At 43.0% G+C, this 16459-nt stretch overlaps 1 protein-coding gene across 2 annotated transcripts in view; it reads left to right on the plus strand.

Moving 5' to 3' along the window:
- The first annotated feature begins 12592 nt into the window (after positions 1–12592).
- The window catches only part of PALM (paralemmin), a 31182-nt gene continuing 27315 nt past the window's right edge, over positions 12593–16459 (plus strand). The window contains exon 1 of one of the 2 annotated variants that reach the window (XM_021008954.2): positions 12593–13048. In XM_021008954.2, the coding sequence (XP_020864613.1) occupies positions 13044–13048 (5 nt within the window). In that variant the 5' untranslated portion in view covers positions 12593–13043. The remainder of the gene's footprint in view (positions 13049–16459) is intronic. The other variant, XM_021008955.2, reaches the window with a different exon arrangement.

Here is a 16459-nt window from a genome sequence, read left to right on the forward strand (position 1 = left end):
CTCAGGCATCTTGCCTCTCCTGAAAGGTTCTCTGTGGTCTCCTCATCCTCAAGCTCCTCAGACTCCTGGGAGGGAGGACCGAGGGAGCTGGGAAGCTCGGGGTGGGGTGGAGTGGGGCTGCAGAGCTGTGGAGAATATTGCTTTTATCATCATCATCATTATTATTATTATTATTATTATTATTATTTTATTGTTTATAGAGGGCTGACTTTGGCCAAAATACCTGGATTCATGCCCTGCTTCTGAAACACTTCAGCCTTGCGATCTATTTGTTTAATCTCTAAGTGCTCAGGGCAATTTACTAAGATGCTGAATTACAGTAGAATTGCTGATCCACATCAGTAGAGGACATTTCCTCGAGGGGAGTTCTCTAAACCATGAAATTACAAGTCTAGATTACCCTCCCCTTCTCCCTCTTCCCCCCGCCCCCACCACTTTCCTACAATAGCCAGATGCTGAAGAGGGAAGCAATAGTTGGAGGAAAAGGAAGGGAGTCCCGAACCCACAGAACTTTTTGTTTGTTTGTTTGTTTGTTTGTTTACTTGTTTGCTCTGCCTTTGTCTGTATTCCTAATACTAGGCTTGGTGACTGGCACATAGTAGGTGCTTAAATGAATGTTTGGTGACTGAGTGACTGACATTCCCCTGGACTCAGGGATCTATACCAAAGCATAGAGTGAAAGTCACAAAATGATTCAGACAACTTAATCCCTCTGGGCTGAAATTGACAAAATAAAATTGAATAGGTTTCGACCTAAAGGAGTATTCTTGGGTTAAAAGAAAATCAGCTGTCCCAATATAAGATGGGAGCAATGAGGCACCTGGGACAGCAACTCAAGGTGAAGTTATTGATGCATGGATGGATCTGTGATCCCCTCAATGAAGCTCCTTCCTCTAATGGCCCAGATTAAAGCCCATCCACGGCTTCCCATCTTGTGTAACTATCATGCCTGTGCTCCCATAATTCCTATACAAGAGGTCCGCCTTTCAAAGCACCAGACGCCTTCCTCTGCCACAGCACTCTGTATTTTTAGGCAGGAGTCTGCCAGAAACAATTTTTATTCATCTAACATTCTTCTCAATGTAGGTATTTCTAGTTTTGAGAGAGAAATGTTCAAACTGGCTTTGTCCCCCGTGCCCATGGACATCTCTCTACCCCCAAGACAACATATGGTAACATTTTTCCTATATTGTCTTCCTCATTGGTTTGGAGCTCCTGGAGGGCAGAGACTGTTTTTGCTTCTCTTGTAAGTCTGGTTACTTAGCACATAGTAGGTGCTTGTTTAATTAATGCTGGTTGATAAATTAACATTTATAGATATCTTGAACAAGAAGAAGAAGAAAGGAAGGGGACAAGCATTTCTTAAGCTCCTATTATGTGCCTGGGATCTTTACAAACATTATCTCTTGATTCTCACAACAACCCTGGGAAGCAGGTACTATTATTATCCCCATTTTACAGATGAGGAAACTGAGGCAGAGGTAAAGTGACTTGCCCAGGGTCACACAGCTAGTAAGTGTCAGAGGTTGGATTTGAACTCAGATCTTCCTGATTCCAGGCCCAGTGCTCTGTGTCCTCTGGCTGCCTCTAGGAAGCTAGAAGAAGTCACAATATTTTTTTATGATGTAAAGACAATTTTTAATATTCTTTTTCTTGTAAGATTTGAGTTCCAAATTTTTCTCTCTCCCTCCTCCCTAAGATGGTAAGCAATTTTACATAGGTTTATATATGTGCAATCATGTAAAACATATTTCGATATTAGTCATGTTCACGATGGTTTTTTTTCAATTATGTTAACATTGGTGCAGCTTGGTGGCATAGTAAATAGAACTCTGGGCCTGGAGTCAGAAAGACTCATCTTCCTGAACTCAAATCTAGCCTCAGATATTACCTGTGTGACCCTGGGCAAGTCACTTAACTCTGTTTGCCTCAGTTTCCTCATCTGTAAAATGAGTGGAGAAAGGCTCCAGTGTCTTTGCCAAGAACACCCTAAATAGGGTCCTGAAGAGTCAGACAAGGCTGACAACAACAGGAGAACATTCCAGAATAGTAAATAATAACAGTCATTTCATCTGGAACTAGAACTACCCCATTCTTTCTTTGACCTCTCCCCTTCTAGGATAAAAAGGGGCTCCTCCCTATGATCAATATCATAATCCTTTCTGCGTGGAAGAGGGCACATCCCTCCAAACTGAAAAGAGGGCACTTCCTTGAGTGGGTAGCAGGCCTATTGCTTCAGGGGATGGGAAGCTAATAGTCAAGACAAGACAAGACTACTTTTGTCCTAAATTAGGTCTCCACCCTTAATCCAGTTTCCTTAAGAAAGGACTTTTGTTCGTGACCCTACCCACCTTTCTAAGAGGACTAGTCTGGAAAGGGTGTTGAAACTAGAGAAATGTTTATTTCTTACTATTTCTAGAGGCTAGAGAAACTGAAAGGAAGATCTTTTGCCATATGCTTGCATATATCCTTTATGAATTTTGTTGTTATTGAGTCATTTTTTTTTCAGTTGTGCCTGATTCTTCATGACCCATTTTGGAGTTTTCTTGGCAGAGTCCTGGAGTGGTTTGTCATTTCCTTTTCCAGCTCATTTTACAGATGAGGAAACTGAGGCAGAGTGAAGTGCCTTGTCCAGGGTCACACAGCTGGTATCTGAGGCCAGATTTGGACTCGGGAAGATGATACTCCCTGACTCCAGGCCCCTACACTCTATCCACTGGGACATCTAGCTGCCCCCAAATTTAGGCTATATATATTTTTTTAAAAAGGGCAACAGTAAGGCCAAAAATTAAAAATAAAAATGTATTTTTAAGAAAAGTCACATTCGAGTTGTCTCAGTTACCCACCATAGTTTCTCATTTTTAGTCTTTCTTCTAATTTGGTATTGATTTTATTCTTGACTTTAAAAAAAGCCAGTGGAATTATTTGCCCACAAACAGCCCGTTCGGAAATGATGACGCCATACTTGTTTCCTGCCTATTAAAATATAATCAGTTTCATTTTTCGTTACGTTATTTACTGCTTGCCACAGTTAGTGCCTCTGACTCTCTTCTTGGACCAAATCAATCGACGAGCATTTATTAAGTGTCTACTATATGCCAGGCACGGTGCTAGGCACTTGGGGGGTGTAAAAAAACAAAAAAAAGAAACAATTCCTATTCTCAAGCGTAGGGGAAATCACATATACATAGAGGGGGATTCATGATACGTGGGCACAAGGCTTCAGTGCCATCTGCAAGCCTTTCGCCTCTTTCATTTCTTACTCCTGAACAATATCTTCCAATATTTTCTGTCCCTTCTGCAAAAATGCCCATCTTTGAATTAAAGTCTCTATTAAACTACTTGTTGAGTAAATGATTTCTTTTTCAAAAGTTTAAAAATTTTGTTGACATTTTTTACCCCATCCAATTGTGAGAGCTCTCTGGCAACAAAGTAAAACAATTAAGCAAAACTATTAATCATAACCTTACCTGAAAGTGCATGCAACAGTCCACACCAGTAATCAAGCTTCTCTTACTCCTTCCCCCCCACACGTTTAAAAGAAGTGTTTCTTTATTATGTGAAAAAAAATGATTTTCTCTTTCTACCACCTCCTACCCACTGGAAAAAAAAGGCGGGATGGAGAACAAATATTGAAGTCATTATTATTTTTATTAATATTATATTTATTACTATATGCCAAGGATAGTTAAGTGGCACATTGGGTAGAACACTGGGCCTGGCGCCAGGAAGACTCATCTTCCTGAATTCAAATCCAGCCTCAGATACTTACTAGCTAGCTAGCTATGTGACCCTGGGCAAGTTAACTTAACTCAGTTTTCCTCATCTGTAAGATGAGCTGGAGAAAGAAATGGCAAACCACTCCAGTATCTTTGCCAAGAAAACCCTAAACAAGGTCACAAAGAACTGAACACAACTGAAAAATGACTGAACGATAGCACATGCTAGGCACTGTGCTAAGAGTTTCATAGATATTTCATTTGATTCTAAAAACAACCCTGGAAGACAGGTATTATTATTACCCCCATTTTACAATTGAGAAAACCGAGACAAATAGAAGTTAACTTATTTGCCACAGTTCACACAGCTGAATGTCTGAAGCTGGATTTGAACACAGGTCTTCCTGACAAATGGCCTAGAGCTCTATCGACTATACCAGCTAGCTATAATAAATATGTCTAGTCAAACAAAATGAATTTCCTCAATGGTCCCATGTGTGTGCATACAATATACATACACATACATACATGTATATGCAATATGTACATATACAACTATTGAGGAAATTTGTTTTGTTTGACTATGCATATTTGTTACTGTTGACCAATGACGAAATGTCACCTACGGTGCAGTACCGTCTATCTATCACCTCTCAGTCAGGATGTGGATAAAATATTTCATCAATCCTCTGCAATCATGGACAATCATTGCACTGATCACAAAAACAAACAACTTTGAAAGATGTCAATTTAATTATGAGGAAATTATCAAGTTCTTTATGTGATTTTTCTGCTTCTTCCTCCATTCCAACAGATGTTGGCATGTAAGCTGAAATTATTTTCATGGGAATCTTTTTCCAAGTATTTATCACGAGCATCCCAACAGAAGCTAATTAAGTATCCCAGGAACTGATATTGCCTGATGCCTTTGGATTCATGATCAAACCAGCTTTCCAACCACCCTCATCCATCGTTTCAGGGAGCCATCGTTTATTTCCTGGGTCTGTTTATAACAGAGCTTCTGGACTTTTTTCAGTCATGGACTTCCTTGGCTGTCCAGTGAGGGCTTTTGACTTCTTCTCAGAAAAATGTTTTAAAATACTTGAAATAAAGGCTGAATTTCAGTTTCAAGTTAGTGAAAATAAAGATGTAATTTTTTTCTCAACCAAAATCGTGGGTTCCCTGAAATCCATCCTTGGACCCAAAGTAAGAACCCGTTGATTTATAGCAAGAGTGTTGAGACTGATACGATGTATTCCTTCAGTAGTGCATCTACTTGTCAGTCACAGAATAACAATCGTAGTGACAATAATATCTAGCATTTATATAACACTAACGTTTGCAAAGTGCTTTTCACAAATCTTATTTCACTTGATCCTCACAATAACTCTGAGAGGTGGGTGCTATCCCCATTTTACAGATGAGAAAACTGAGGCAAATCAACATCAAGTGACTTGTCCATGCTCGCACAATTAGTCTCAGGCAGGATATGAAGTCAGGTTTTCTGACTCCTAGAATCTCACATTTAGAGCACCAATGATTAAGTAAATATTTGTTGTTCAGTCATTTTTTCAGTTGTGTCCGACTCTTTGTGACCTCATTTGGGGTTTTCTTGGCAAAGATACTGTAGTGGTTTGCCATTTCCTTCTCCAGCTCATTTTACAGATGAGGAAACTGAGGCAAACAAGGTTAAGTGGCTTGTTCAGGGTCAGATAGCTAGCTAGTAAGTGTCTGAGGCTGGATTTGAACTTAGATCTTTCTTTTTTGTTTGTTTGTTTGTTGTGTTTTGCTTTTAGGCAATTGAGGTTAAGTGACTTGCCCAGGGTCACACAGCTAGTAAGTGTCAAGTGTTTGGTCTGAGGCCAGATTTGAACTCAGGTCCTCCTGACTTCAGGGCCAGTGTTCTAGCCACTGAGCTGTTAGCCTACAGGCAAGTAAATTCAAAACAGACACAAATTCGTTTTAAAAGTGAGGGAGAGCTCACCCATAACTGGGGAGATCAGGGGACGCCTTTCAGAGGAAGGGATACTGGGATATGAAGATATCAGATAGCTAAGATACAGCATGAAAGTTCTCCCAGGATACCTCATTGTAGTATGGAGATGACCTTGAGTTCTTGGAGGTCATGCTAGCAGAGAATCAATTCTGGCAAGGTCTGTCCTGGAAAGGCACCTGTTCAGCAGCAGAGCAGCTTGCTGAAGACCAAGCTAGCCAAGAGGAGAGAATCTCTTTATCTACCAGTAGACCAGAAATCTGACGATGAATTCTTTGGCCATGGAGACTCATGAAATGAGAATAAATACAAATCTGCCTTTAGTTATGTGAGGGCCTTTGCAGTGACGAAGACAGAGGATACTAAGGATCACATGGTTATTAGACCATGTCTAAACATTTACCAGCTAGGTGTTGCAGTGGATAGGGTACCAGGCCCAGAGTCAGGAAGACTTATCTTCCTGAGGTTTGCCAAGAAAACCTCAAACGGGGTCACAAAAAGTTGAACATGACTGAAAATAACTGAATAACATATAGATAGGCATAGCTATCTATATTTCCCTATATGTTATTTCAAATATATATGTATATGTGTGTATGTGTGTGTATTCCTCTGGAATAGGGGTTGGTCATTACATTAATCAGAGTTCCTAAGTGTTTCAAAATTGTTTGCCTTTACAATATTGTTGTCATCCTATAAATTGTTCTCTTCTGTTCGCTTCACTCTACGTCAGTTCATACAATTCTTCCCAGGTTTCTCTGAAATCACACCTTTCATGATCTTCAGATTTTTAAGGACTTTAAGGACAGTAATCTCATCAAAACTTCTGTATCATTCCCAGTGAGAAGGACGTTCTTCACATAGGAGGCACTTAATACATTTGTGTTGAATTAAATTGAATTGGAAAAAGACCAATGGGTTTTTAACAAGCCTCAAACTCAGTATGAACCAATAACGTGATAAAACAACCAAAATTCCCAATTCGATCTTAGTCTGCTTTATAACAGCCATAGTGTCCAAAACTAGGGGGATGATGGTCCCAGAGTCAGACTACACAGAATCATAAGATCATAGATTTAAGAGACCTTGTAGGTCATCAATTGATATTATAGGCTATAAATTGACCTTAGAGATCAATTAATTTAACGAATTCATTTTATAGTGATAGCAGCTGGGTGGTGCAATGAATAGACTACCAGACCTGGAGGCATGAAGACCTGGGTCACTTAACCTCTCCCTGTCTCAGTTTCCTCATCTGTAAAATGGGGATAATAACGGCCCTTATCTCCCAGGAATTCTGTGAGGATCAAATGAAATCATATGTAGAAAGTGCTCTGTTGCCCTTAAAGTGAAAGTGTTTTACAAAAGTTAATCATTATTAGCCTCATAACCACGGGCAAGTCCCTTAGATGTTTGAGTCTGTCTCATTGTCTGTAAAATGAGAATTATTACATCTGTAATACCTACCTCATAAGGTTGTTATGAAGTTCAAATGAGATAATGTCTGTAAATTTTTTATAATAAGGATAAGAAGCGGACCTGTCATTCCAGAGGAGTCTTCCTGACTCCAGGCCCAGCACTCTATCCACTTCATCAGCTAGCTGCCTCTTCTAGTGGGCCTGACCTAATAAATGTTTATGGAATGACTGGTTTTGATAGAAGTGGTCTTGAGATATGTTGTGATCTTGCTATTTCTCTTTTATATCTAATATTTGAATATTAATTCTATTAATATCATCTTATATTAATTCTATATAATTTAAATCAATCCTAATATTCCTATGTTTATATCTAATAGCTAAAAATCATAATTATTGTCCTTATTTAATACATTAAACCAACCGCTTTTTGTAGTTAAATCAAAGAATCAGGATATAAATTCTTCTTCTGTAGGCTCTGATGAAGTACCTTTCTCATCCTTGAACCCCAGACTATTCCGACAGGATTTTGAGTGACCCTGCTAGGTCTCTCTGTTGTGAAGCTTTTCACTCCATGGAACTTGAAGTCAGGTAGACCTGAGCTCAAATCTGGCCTCAGACACTTAATAGCTGTGTGACCCTGGCCAAGTCACTTCACCCTGTTTATGTCAGTTTCCTCATTTGTAAAACGAGCTGGAGAAGGAAATGGCAAACCATTCCAGTATCTTTGCCAAGAAAACTCCAAATTGGGTCACAAAGAGCTGGACATGACTAAAAAATGACTGAATAACAACCCCTTGGAGATGATGAGTATTTGGCATGGTGATATCTGGGAAAAATTTTGTTTTTGTCCTTATGGATCAATGCTATATTGAGGCAAGTATGGACAACAGTTTTGTCTGTGGCAATGGTCTGACAATGGTACAGTCTGCTGGTTGAGTTCTCTCGGATATTTTGAGTTCTGTATGTTTAATAATGGGATTTGTCATCTGTCAATCCCTGAAAGAAAGTGACCTTCTGATGAATAATTCTAGGCCCCAGGTCATGGCTAGCTTATTAATTACTAGTATTATTATGATTATCTTCATTCCACCATTCTCTCCCTCCACTCCCCCCTCCCCAGACTTAGGTGGGGCATAACAGTGGTTTCCAAGTATTTGAAGAGCTGTTACAGAGAAAAAGGATTACACTTGCTCTATCTGGCCCTCCCGGTCAGAGCTAGTAGCAATGGGGGTGGGGCAGGAAGTTGGATATAAAGAAGGGCAAAAACCAGTCCTTGACCTCAAATAGCCCAGAGTCTATTGGGGACAGCAGCATGCAAACAACTATATGCAAAGAAGATAGATACAGGGCAGGCATTGGCATTAAGGGGGACTGGGTAAGGCTTCTTCAGAAGGTTGGATTTTAGCTGGGATGGGAAGGAAGCCAAGGGAGATAGAGATGAGGGAAAGAATTCCAGCTGTGGGGTCAGTGAAAACATTTGATCTCGTGTGGGAAAATTGGGATACTAATGCATTGTTGGTGGAGTTGTGAGCTGATCCTACCATTCTGGAGAACAATTTGGAACTATGCCCAAAGGGTAATCAAACTGTGAATACTCTTTGATCCAGCAATACCACTACTGTATTCTAAAGAGATCATAAAAGAGGGGAAAGGACCTACATGTACAAAAATATTTATAGCAGCTCTGTTTTGTGGTGGCAAAGAACTGGAAATTGAGAGGATGCCCATCAGTTGGGGAATGGCTGAACAAGTTTTGGTTTATGAATGTAATGGAATACTATTGTGCTATAAAAAATGACAAGCAGGCAGGTTTCAGAAAAACCTGGAAAGACTTAGTAAAGTAAGCAGAACCAGGAGAACAATGTACATAGCATTATGAGATGAGATGATCAACTATGATTGGCTTAGCTCTTTTCAGCAATGCAATGATCCAAGACAATTGAAAAGGACTCATGATGGAAAATGCCATCCACATCCAGAGAAAGAACCAATGGAAACTAAATGCAGATAAAGCATACTATTTTCACTTTCTTTATTTTTGTTCATGGTTTTTTCTTTTTGCAAACTGCATTTTTTTTTTGCAAACTGTTTCTTCTTTCACAACATGACCAATATGGAAATATGTTTTACATGGTTACCCACGTATAACCTATATCAGATTGCTTATCATCTTGGGGAGGGGAGAGGGAAGGGAGGGAGAGAGAAAATTTGGAACTCAAAATTTTATTTTAAAAAATGAATGTCAAAAATTGTCTTTACATGTAACAGGAAAAAAAATACTATTTTAAAAAAGACCTAAACTAATTTACTTATTCAGTGCCATACCAATCAAACTACCAAGAAATTATTTTATAGAGTTAGAAAAAATAATAACAAGATTCATTTGGAAGAACAGAAGGTCCATAATATCAAGGGAACTAATGAAAAGAAATGCAGGGGAAGGTGGCCTAGCTGTTCCAGATCTTAAATTGTATTATAAAGCAGCAGTCATCAAAACTACTTGGTACTGGGTAAGAAATAGAGTGGTGGGGGCAGCTAGGTGGCGCAATGGATAAAGCACCAGCCCTGGAGCCAGCAGGAAAATCCAGTCTCAGACTAGACACTTGACACTAGCTGTATGACTTGGGGCAAGTCAATTGCCTTGCCAAAAAAAAAGAAAAAGAAAAGAAATAGAGTGGTGGATCAGTGGAATAGGTTAGGTATACAAGAAACACTAGTCAATGACCATAGTAATCTACTATTTGATAAACCCAAAGACTCCAGCTTCTGGGATAAGAACTCACTATTTGACAAAAACTGCTGGGAAAACTGGAAAAGAGCATGGCAGAAACTAGGCACAGATCAACATCTTAAACCATATACCTAAATAAAGTCAAAATGGGTTCATGATTTAGATATAAAGGCTGATATTATAAGCAAACTGGGAGAGCAAAGAATAGTTCATCTATCAGATTTATGGAGAACAAAAGAATTCATGACCAAACAGGAGATAGGGAACATTATGAAATGCAAAATGGATAATTTTGATTACATTAAATTGAAAAGTTTTTGTACAAACAAAGCCAATGCAACCAAGATTAGAAGTAAAGTAGAAAATTGGGAAAGATTTTTTTTTGGTGAGGCAATCAGGGTTAAGTGACTCTCCCATCTCACCCAGTTAGTAAGTGTCAAGTGATGGGAAAGAATTTTTACAACCATTTCTAAAATATATAGAGAATTAAGTCAAATTTATAAGAATACAAGTCATTCCCCAATTGATAAATGGTCAAAGGATATGAACAGGCAATTCTCAGATGAAGACATTAAAGCCATCTATAGTCATATGAAAAAATGCTCTAAATCACTATTGATTAGAGAAATGCAAATCAAAATGACTCTGAGGTACCATATCATGTCTATCAGATTAGCCAACATGACAAAACAGGAAAATGATAAATGTTAGAGAAGATGTGGGAAAATTGGAGCATGAATGCATTGTCGGTGGAGTTGTGAAATGATCCAACCATTTTGGAGAGCAATTTGGAACTATGCCCAAAGGGCTATAAAAATGTGCATACCCTTTGATCCAGCAATAGCACTTCTAGGGCTATATCCCAAAGAAATCATACGAATGGGAAAAGGACCCACAGGTACAAAAATATTTATAGCAGCTCTTTTTGTGGTGGCAAAGAATTGGAAATGGAGTGAATTCCCATCAATTGGGGAATGGCTGAACAAGTTGTGGTATATGAATGTAATGGAATACTATTGTGCTATGAGAAATGATGAGCAGGCAGACTTCAGAAAAACCTAGAAAGACTTGCACAGACTGATGCTGAGTGAAGTGAGCAGAATCAGGAGAACGTTGTACACAGTGACAGCCACATTGTGCTGATTTTGATAGAATTAGCTCTTCTCAGTAATGCAAAGATCTTAGACATCTCCAGAGGCCTCATGATGGAAAATGCTATCCACATCCAAAGAAAGAACTGTGGAGTTTGAATGCAGATCGAAGCATACTATTTGCTATTTTTTTCTTCTGTTTTGCTTTGTTTTCTCTTTCTTGTGGTTCCTTCTATTGGTTCTAATTCTTCCTTACAACATCACTAATGTGAAAATTTTTAATAGGAAGGTATACATATAGCCTATATCAGATTGCACACTGTCTTGGGGGGGAGGGGGAGAAAAATCTAAAACTCAAAGGTTTGTGGAAGTGATTGTTGATAAATTAAAATAAATTAATAAAAAAAGAAAGAAAGAAAACACTTGATCCTGGAAGTGATAGGGAGCCACTGGAGTTTATCTGAGTAAACATTTGAGGGTGACATGGTCAGAGCTGTGATCTGAGAAGATCAATTTGGTGACTATGTGGAGGATGGACTGGAGTGCAGAGAGAATTGAGGCAGGGAAACCAGCTAGCAAGCTGTTATCATTGTTCAGGCATGAGGCTACATCTGGATGGTGGCAGTGTCAGAGAGAGGGGGGCACTAAGAGATGTCTAATGGAAGTTCCTTAAAGACCCACTGCCTCCTTTTAGTTAATTTTAAAATTATTCTTGCTTTTTATTCGGAACACAAACCCCAAATGAAGTAGCTTGTTGTACAGTGGTACCCTGTCTAGGTAGACCTAGAGTCAGGAAGACTTGAGTTCAACTGTGCCCTCAGATACTTATTATCTGACTAAGATACTTACTATCTGGGCAAGTCATTTAACCTTGGTCTGCCTCAGCTTCCTTATCTTTAGAACAGGGATGGTGATAATAGCATCCAAGGTTGTTTCAGGATCAAATGAGTTAATATTTGTAAAGCAAAAATTTCCTTCTTTCTGTTCTTTTCTCTCCATTAAAAAAAGAAAAGAAAAGAAAGGATGCCTCAATTACCGTCTTTTCATTTTGCTACCCAATCCCCATCTACGCTTGCCTCTTACTACTCCACCCATACTGGAAACAAGAAAAACAAAGCCTCTGCAACAAATATGAGTAATCTAATAAAACAAATTCCCACGTTGGTTGTGACCTCTTCATCTTACAGTTGAGGAAACTGAGGCAGCAAAGATGACACAGCAAGTCAGTGCCAGGAGATATTAAGGAGATTGATGTTTGGATACAAGTTGGACCCTCTGAAGTCTCAGAGTTTCAGAGATTTTATAATTCCTTGCTCCCCTTTCGCTAAGTCCCTTTTCCCATTTTGGGCCTCAGTTTCCCTCCTCTGTAATGTCCTGCAGAGATGAGCTTATCCCCAGGCTCGCTCCCACTGGGGCCCGGCTCTCTGGTACCTGGGTACAAGGCGACATTTGCTGGCTCTTATACCAGAGGAAAGTCTTTCCATGGGATGGGGGTGGGAGGGCGCTTTGAGGGGTAGGGGCTGGGGTGGGGAGTGGGCAGGTTGTAGTGATGACCGATAGCCGGTAGGAGGCGGCGTCGTACCGCTCCCGGGCTCCGGCCCAGCCCCAGCCCCAGCCCAGCCCAGCCCAGCCCACCGCAGCTCAGCCCTCCTCCGCGCGCGCTCGCTAGCTCCCTCGTTCCGTGCCTCCGCCCGCCCCGGACAATAACACCGTTCCTTCTCCTCCCCTCCCTCTTCTCCTCTCCCGGCTGCGATGCCTCGAAGCCTCCGCCTGCCCCCGCCCCCGCGCCCCGCAGCCCGGACCAGCCCCGTGCCCCTGCGCTAGCCGGCGGGGAGTGAGGGCGTTGCGGGCGCGGGGGGCACCTCGGGAGCCAGGAGATCTCGGCTCTGGCTCCTCCCCGCCGCTGTCCACCTGGGCCCGGCCGCCGCCCCCGCCCCGGGGGCCCAGCCCTCAGCCCCGAGGCTGCTCCCCCTTCGCCCCACCCTCCCCCAGCCCCTCCCTGGCCGCCGCTGCCTCCTCCTCCCCCTCCTTCTTATCCTCCTCCTCCTCCTCCTCTTGCCAGCCTCAGACGCCCGGACTGCGGGAACCATGGAGTGAGTAGCCGGGGTCTGGGGGTGTTGGGGAGCTGGAGGTGTAAAAGACTGGAGGATCTGGGCTTTGGGGGTCCAGGGCCTGGGGTATCTTAGGGCTGGGGGGGGTGTCTGAGGATCCGGTAGCTAAAGATCTGGAACCGGAGATCGGGCGCTTTGGGGTGGAGGGTCCAGGAACCAGGGGTCGGTCTGCAGACTGAAGGTTTAGAAACCTGGAGTCTGAGGCTCCAGGCTTGGGGGCCCCTCACTCTCCCTCAGTAGTGAAAGGGCCTGGTATAATAACCTGTGTCTGCTTCTTGGGGCTGAGGCTGTCAATGGCTAGCCCCACCCCTTGTCGGCTGCCCCCATTGCACCTCTGGCGGGGGTGGGGGGGATGAGGGGCTTGGAGAGCTTGAGTTGGAAGGCATCCCGCAGGTGGTGGTGGGCCTGGCCTCCTGGTTACAGCCCTTCTCTCGCCTATGCTCCTGGAAGATGCTGCTTAAAGGTGGGGAAATCGATGGAGGGAGCTAGACTCTACTGTGGGCCACATCCTTCTTAATACTCAAGGGCAGGGCCTGTGGCCACCCCCCCCCCCGCCCCTTCCCCCTGGTCCCCCACCAGGCACAGGTGCTCAGAAAAGCAGAGAGACTAGACAGCAGGGCCTTAATGGCTCTTGGGGAAGGGGAGGCTTGGAGCTTCTTCAGTCTTAGGCCTTTCAAGCCAAGATACCTGCCCCCCCCATTCTCAACCCCATCTCCATCCTCATCATCTCCATCCCCATCTCCATCCCCATCTCCATTCTCACCCTTCCCCATTAAGCTATGTCTTACTCCTCCCCATCCTTCCTCCTAGAGTCTAAAGCTAGTTCCCTTTCTGAAAGCTCTGACCATAAAGTCAGGAGCTCCTCTCCCCTTTTCCTGCCTCCTCAAAGTGCCATAGGCTAACACACCACTCCTCTCCCCTTCACCGCAACATACCCTGACCCTTCCCCCAGCCCGGATTCCTCTCTGGAGTAAAATGCTTGTTAATTCATGGGCAGCCTCTTCCCCATCCTTCCTCATAGAGTGATACCCACCTCCTCATCACTGCTAAGAGAGCCATTGGCTAACTCCCTCATGCTTTCACATAGAGCCGTGGGCTAATCGCTTCCCACTCTCCCCCTACCCCATTCTGTCAGTCAACAATATTAAGTACCCACTTTGTGCCAGGCACAGTGCTAAGCACCAGGGATTCAAAGAAAAGCAAAAACGTAGGCTTTTCCCTCAAGGAGCTCACATCCTAATGGGAGAAGACAACATGAATATAACTATGCCCGTGGGGGTGGTGGGGTGTCAGGTCATCTCCAAAGAAGGCACTTGGGGGGGGGGGAGACTGGGAAAAGTCTTCTTGTAGAAGGTGAGATTTGAATTGAGACTTATAGATTTCAGAGCTTGAAGGAACCCTCAGAAGCTATTTAGTGCAACTCACATTTTACAGAGAAAGAAACTGAGGTCAAGAGGGATGCTAGCTTCCCCATCCCCTCCAATGGGTTAGTTCTCTTTCCTTGTCTCTCTCCACTAGTATTTCTACTTAGAGAACAACAGGCCAGCCCCTTTCCAGTTTGGGTGGTGGCACTGCTCCCTAGGAAGCTGAGTTGGGGCATGCTCCCCTGCGCAGTGCCTCTGGGCATTGCTCTAAGAACTTATAGCCTGAGATATGTGGTGCGTTGAGCTCCCAGTTTTAGAAAGGTGCTTTGGGATCTCTGGCTAAATCATAGTCCCATCCCAGCAAACCTAAATCTCTGAGAGTAGTGCTATAACTGGGACGTCCACAAATGTGAGTTCTGCCTTGCCCTGCCCCTGAATTTCTGGGTGATCTTTTTTCAGTCAGGGCCTCAGTTTCTCTCTCTGTAAAATGAGCTTCCATATCTCTGAGTTCCTTTCCAGATCTGAGTTGGTGATTCTAGGAACCTTCTCTAGCCCTCTTACCCCATGACTGAGGAGGCCCCACCCTTGGCTTGGCCTGAAACTTGGCCCCTTTTGCTTTAGAAACTCCTGACAAGCAGACAAAGCCCTATCCCAGAGGGAACCCAGCCCTGAGCCTTGGGGCCCTGGAAGGAGAGAGCAGCCCAACCCAGTCTCATCTTTTCCTCCCTTGTTTACCTCAGGGCTTGCTGCAAAAAGTCAGCCAGAGGTCTTAATGTATGGCTGAGCTGAGACCTACAGAGAATTTGGTATAGACCCCCCCCCATCACCACCACCTTAGCCCAGTCCCCCGAGCTGAGCCCTTTGCTGGGATGCAAATTTAGTTACATTCAATATTTATGAAGTGTCTATATTTCCATTCCAGCCAATGAGACCAGGTTCAGCCCCAACCTTGCCTTCTGGGAGCTTATAGTCTAATAAGGGGGGATTCCAAATGCACACAAGTCAAAAGGAGACCCAGACAAAGAACTCCAGGAAAGTTTGAAGAGGAGAGAATGCTTTCAGGTGGAGGGCAGGGTGGCATCAGAGAAGTCTTCAAGGAGAAGTTGGCAGGTGGCATCTGAACTAGGCATTGGAGGAAGAGAAAGATTTCAACAGGTGAAAATGGGGAGGAAGGCCATTCCTCCAAGGGGGCTGGTCTACCTCTTTGAACAGAGACTTGAGGGTAGAATGAAATCTGGGAGGCATCCATCTGGTTTGGCCAGACCTTAGTGTGTGAATGGGAGCCAAATTAAAAAAAAAAAAGGCTAGACAAGGTAGATTGGATTGAGAGTTTGAAAGACATTCACTGCTCAGCTGAGCAGTTTGGATGCTGGTCTGGAGGTATCAGAGAGCCCTCGAAGTTTTGGAATAAGATACTGACATGCTTTAGGAAGGGTATTTCAGTGTTGGGTGAAGAGAAGATGGACCAGCAAAGATCTATTAAAACCTCATTCCTGTGTGTAGGGGGCTTACTGTCCAGAGATGGTGAGACCATTTCGGGAAGGAGGGGTCACTGCCGGCCCGGTTGCAGGAAACATAGGGGTAGCAATGCTGGAAGGCTTTCTTGGTGTGTATGACATTTGAGCTGGGTCTGGAAAGAAAGTTAGAGATTTCAACCAGCAGAGGTGAGAGGAATATTGAGTGCCTATCATAGGAGATAGAAGAAATGGGATCAGCCAGAGACATGGGCTTGGAGCCTTTCATTCATTCATTGAAGCACAGCTCTGAGCATGTCCCATGACCACAAAAGATAAGGGGATCTTGGGATCCTAGAGCTAGCTCCATAGTGCCAGGGGCATTGCTAATAGTTATTATTATTGGGGGAATTAGTTGCTACCAGTCACATCCGTAATCCTATGGAAAGCATTTTATAAACCTTGAAGTAAAATATGTGGAAATATATGAATATGAAAGCCTGTATGGCAGAGTGGAATTTGAGGTGGCCTAGGGGCTAAGAAGGGAGGGTGGGAGAAGGGGTGGGGAAATCAAG

The sequence above is a fragment of the Phascolarctos cinereus genome, unplaced genomic scaffold (assembly GCF_003287225.1).
Source record: "Phascolarctos cinereus isolate Bilbo 61053 unplaced genomic scaffold, phaCin_HiC Scaffold_4;HRSCAF=312, whole genome shotgun sequence".
Classification (NCBI taxonomy): domain Eukaryota; kingdom Metazoa; phylum Chordata; class Mammalia; order Diprotodontia; family Phascolarctidae; genus Phascolarctos; species Phascolarctos cinereus.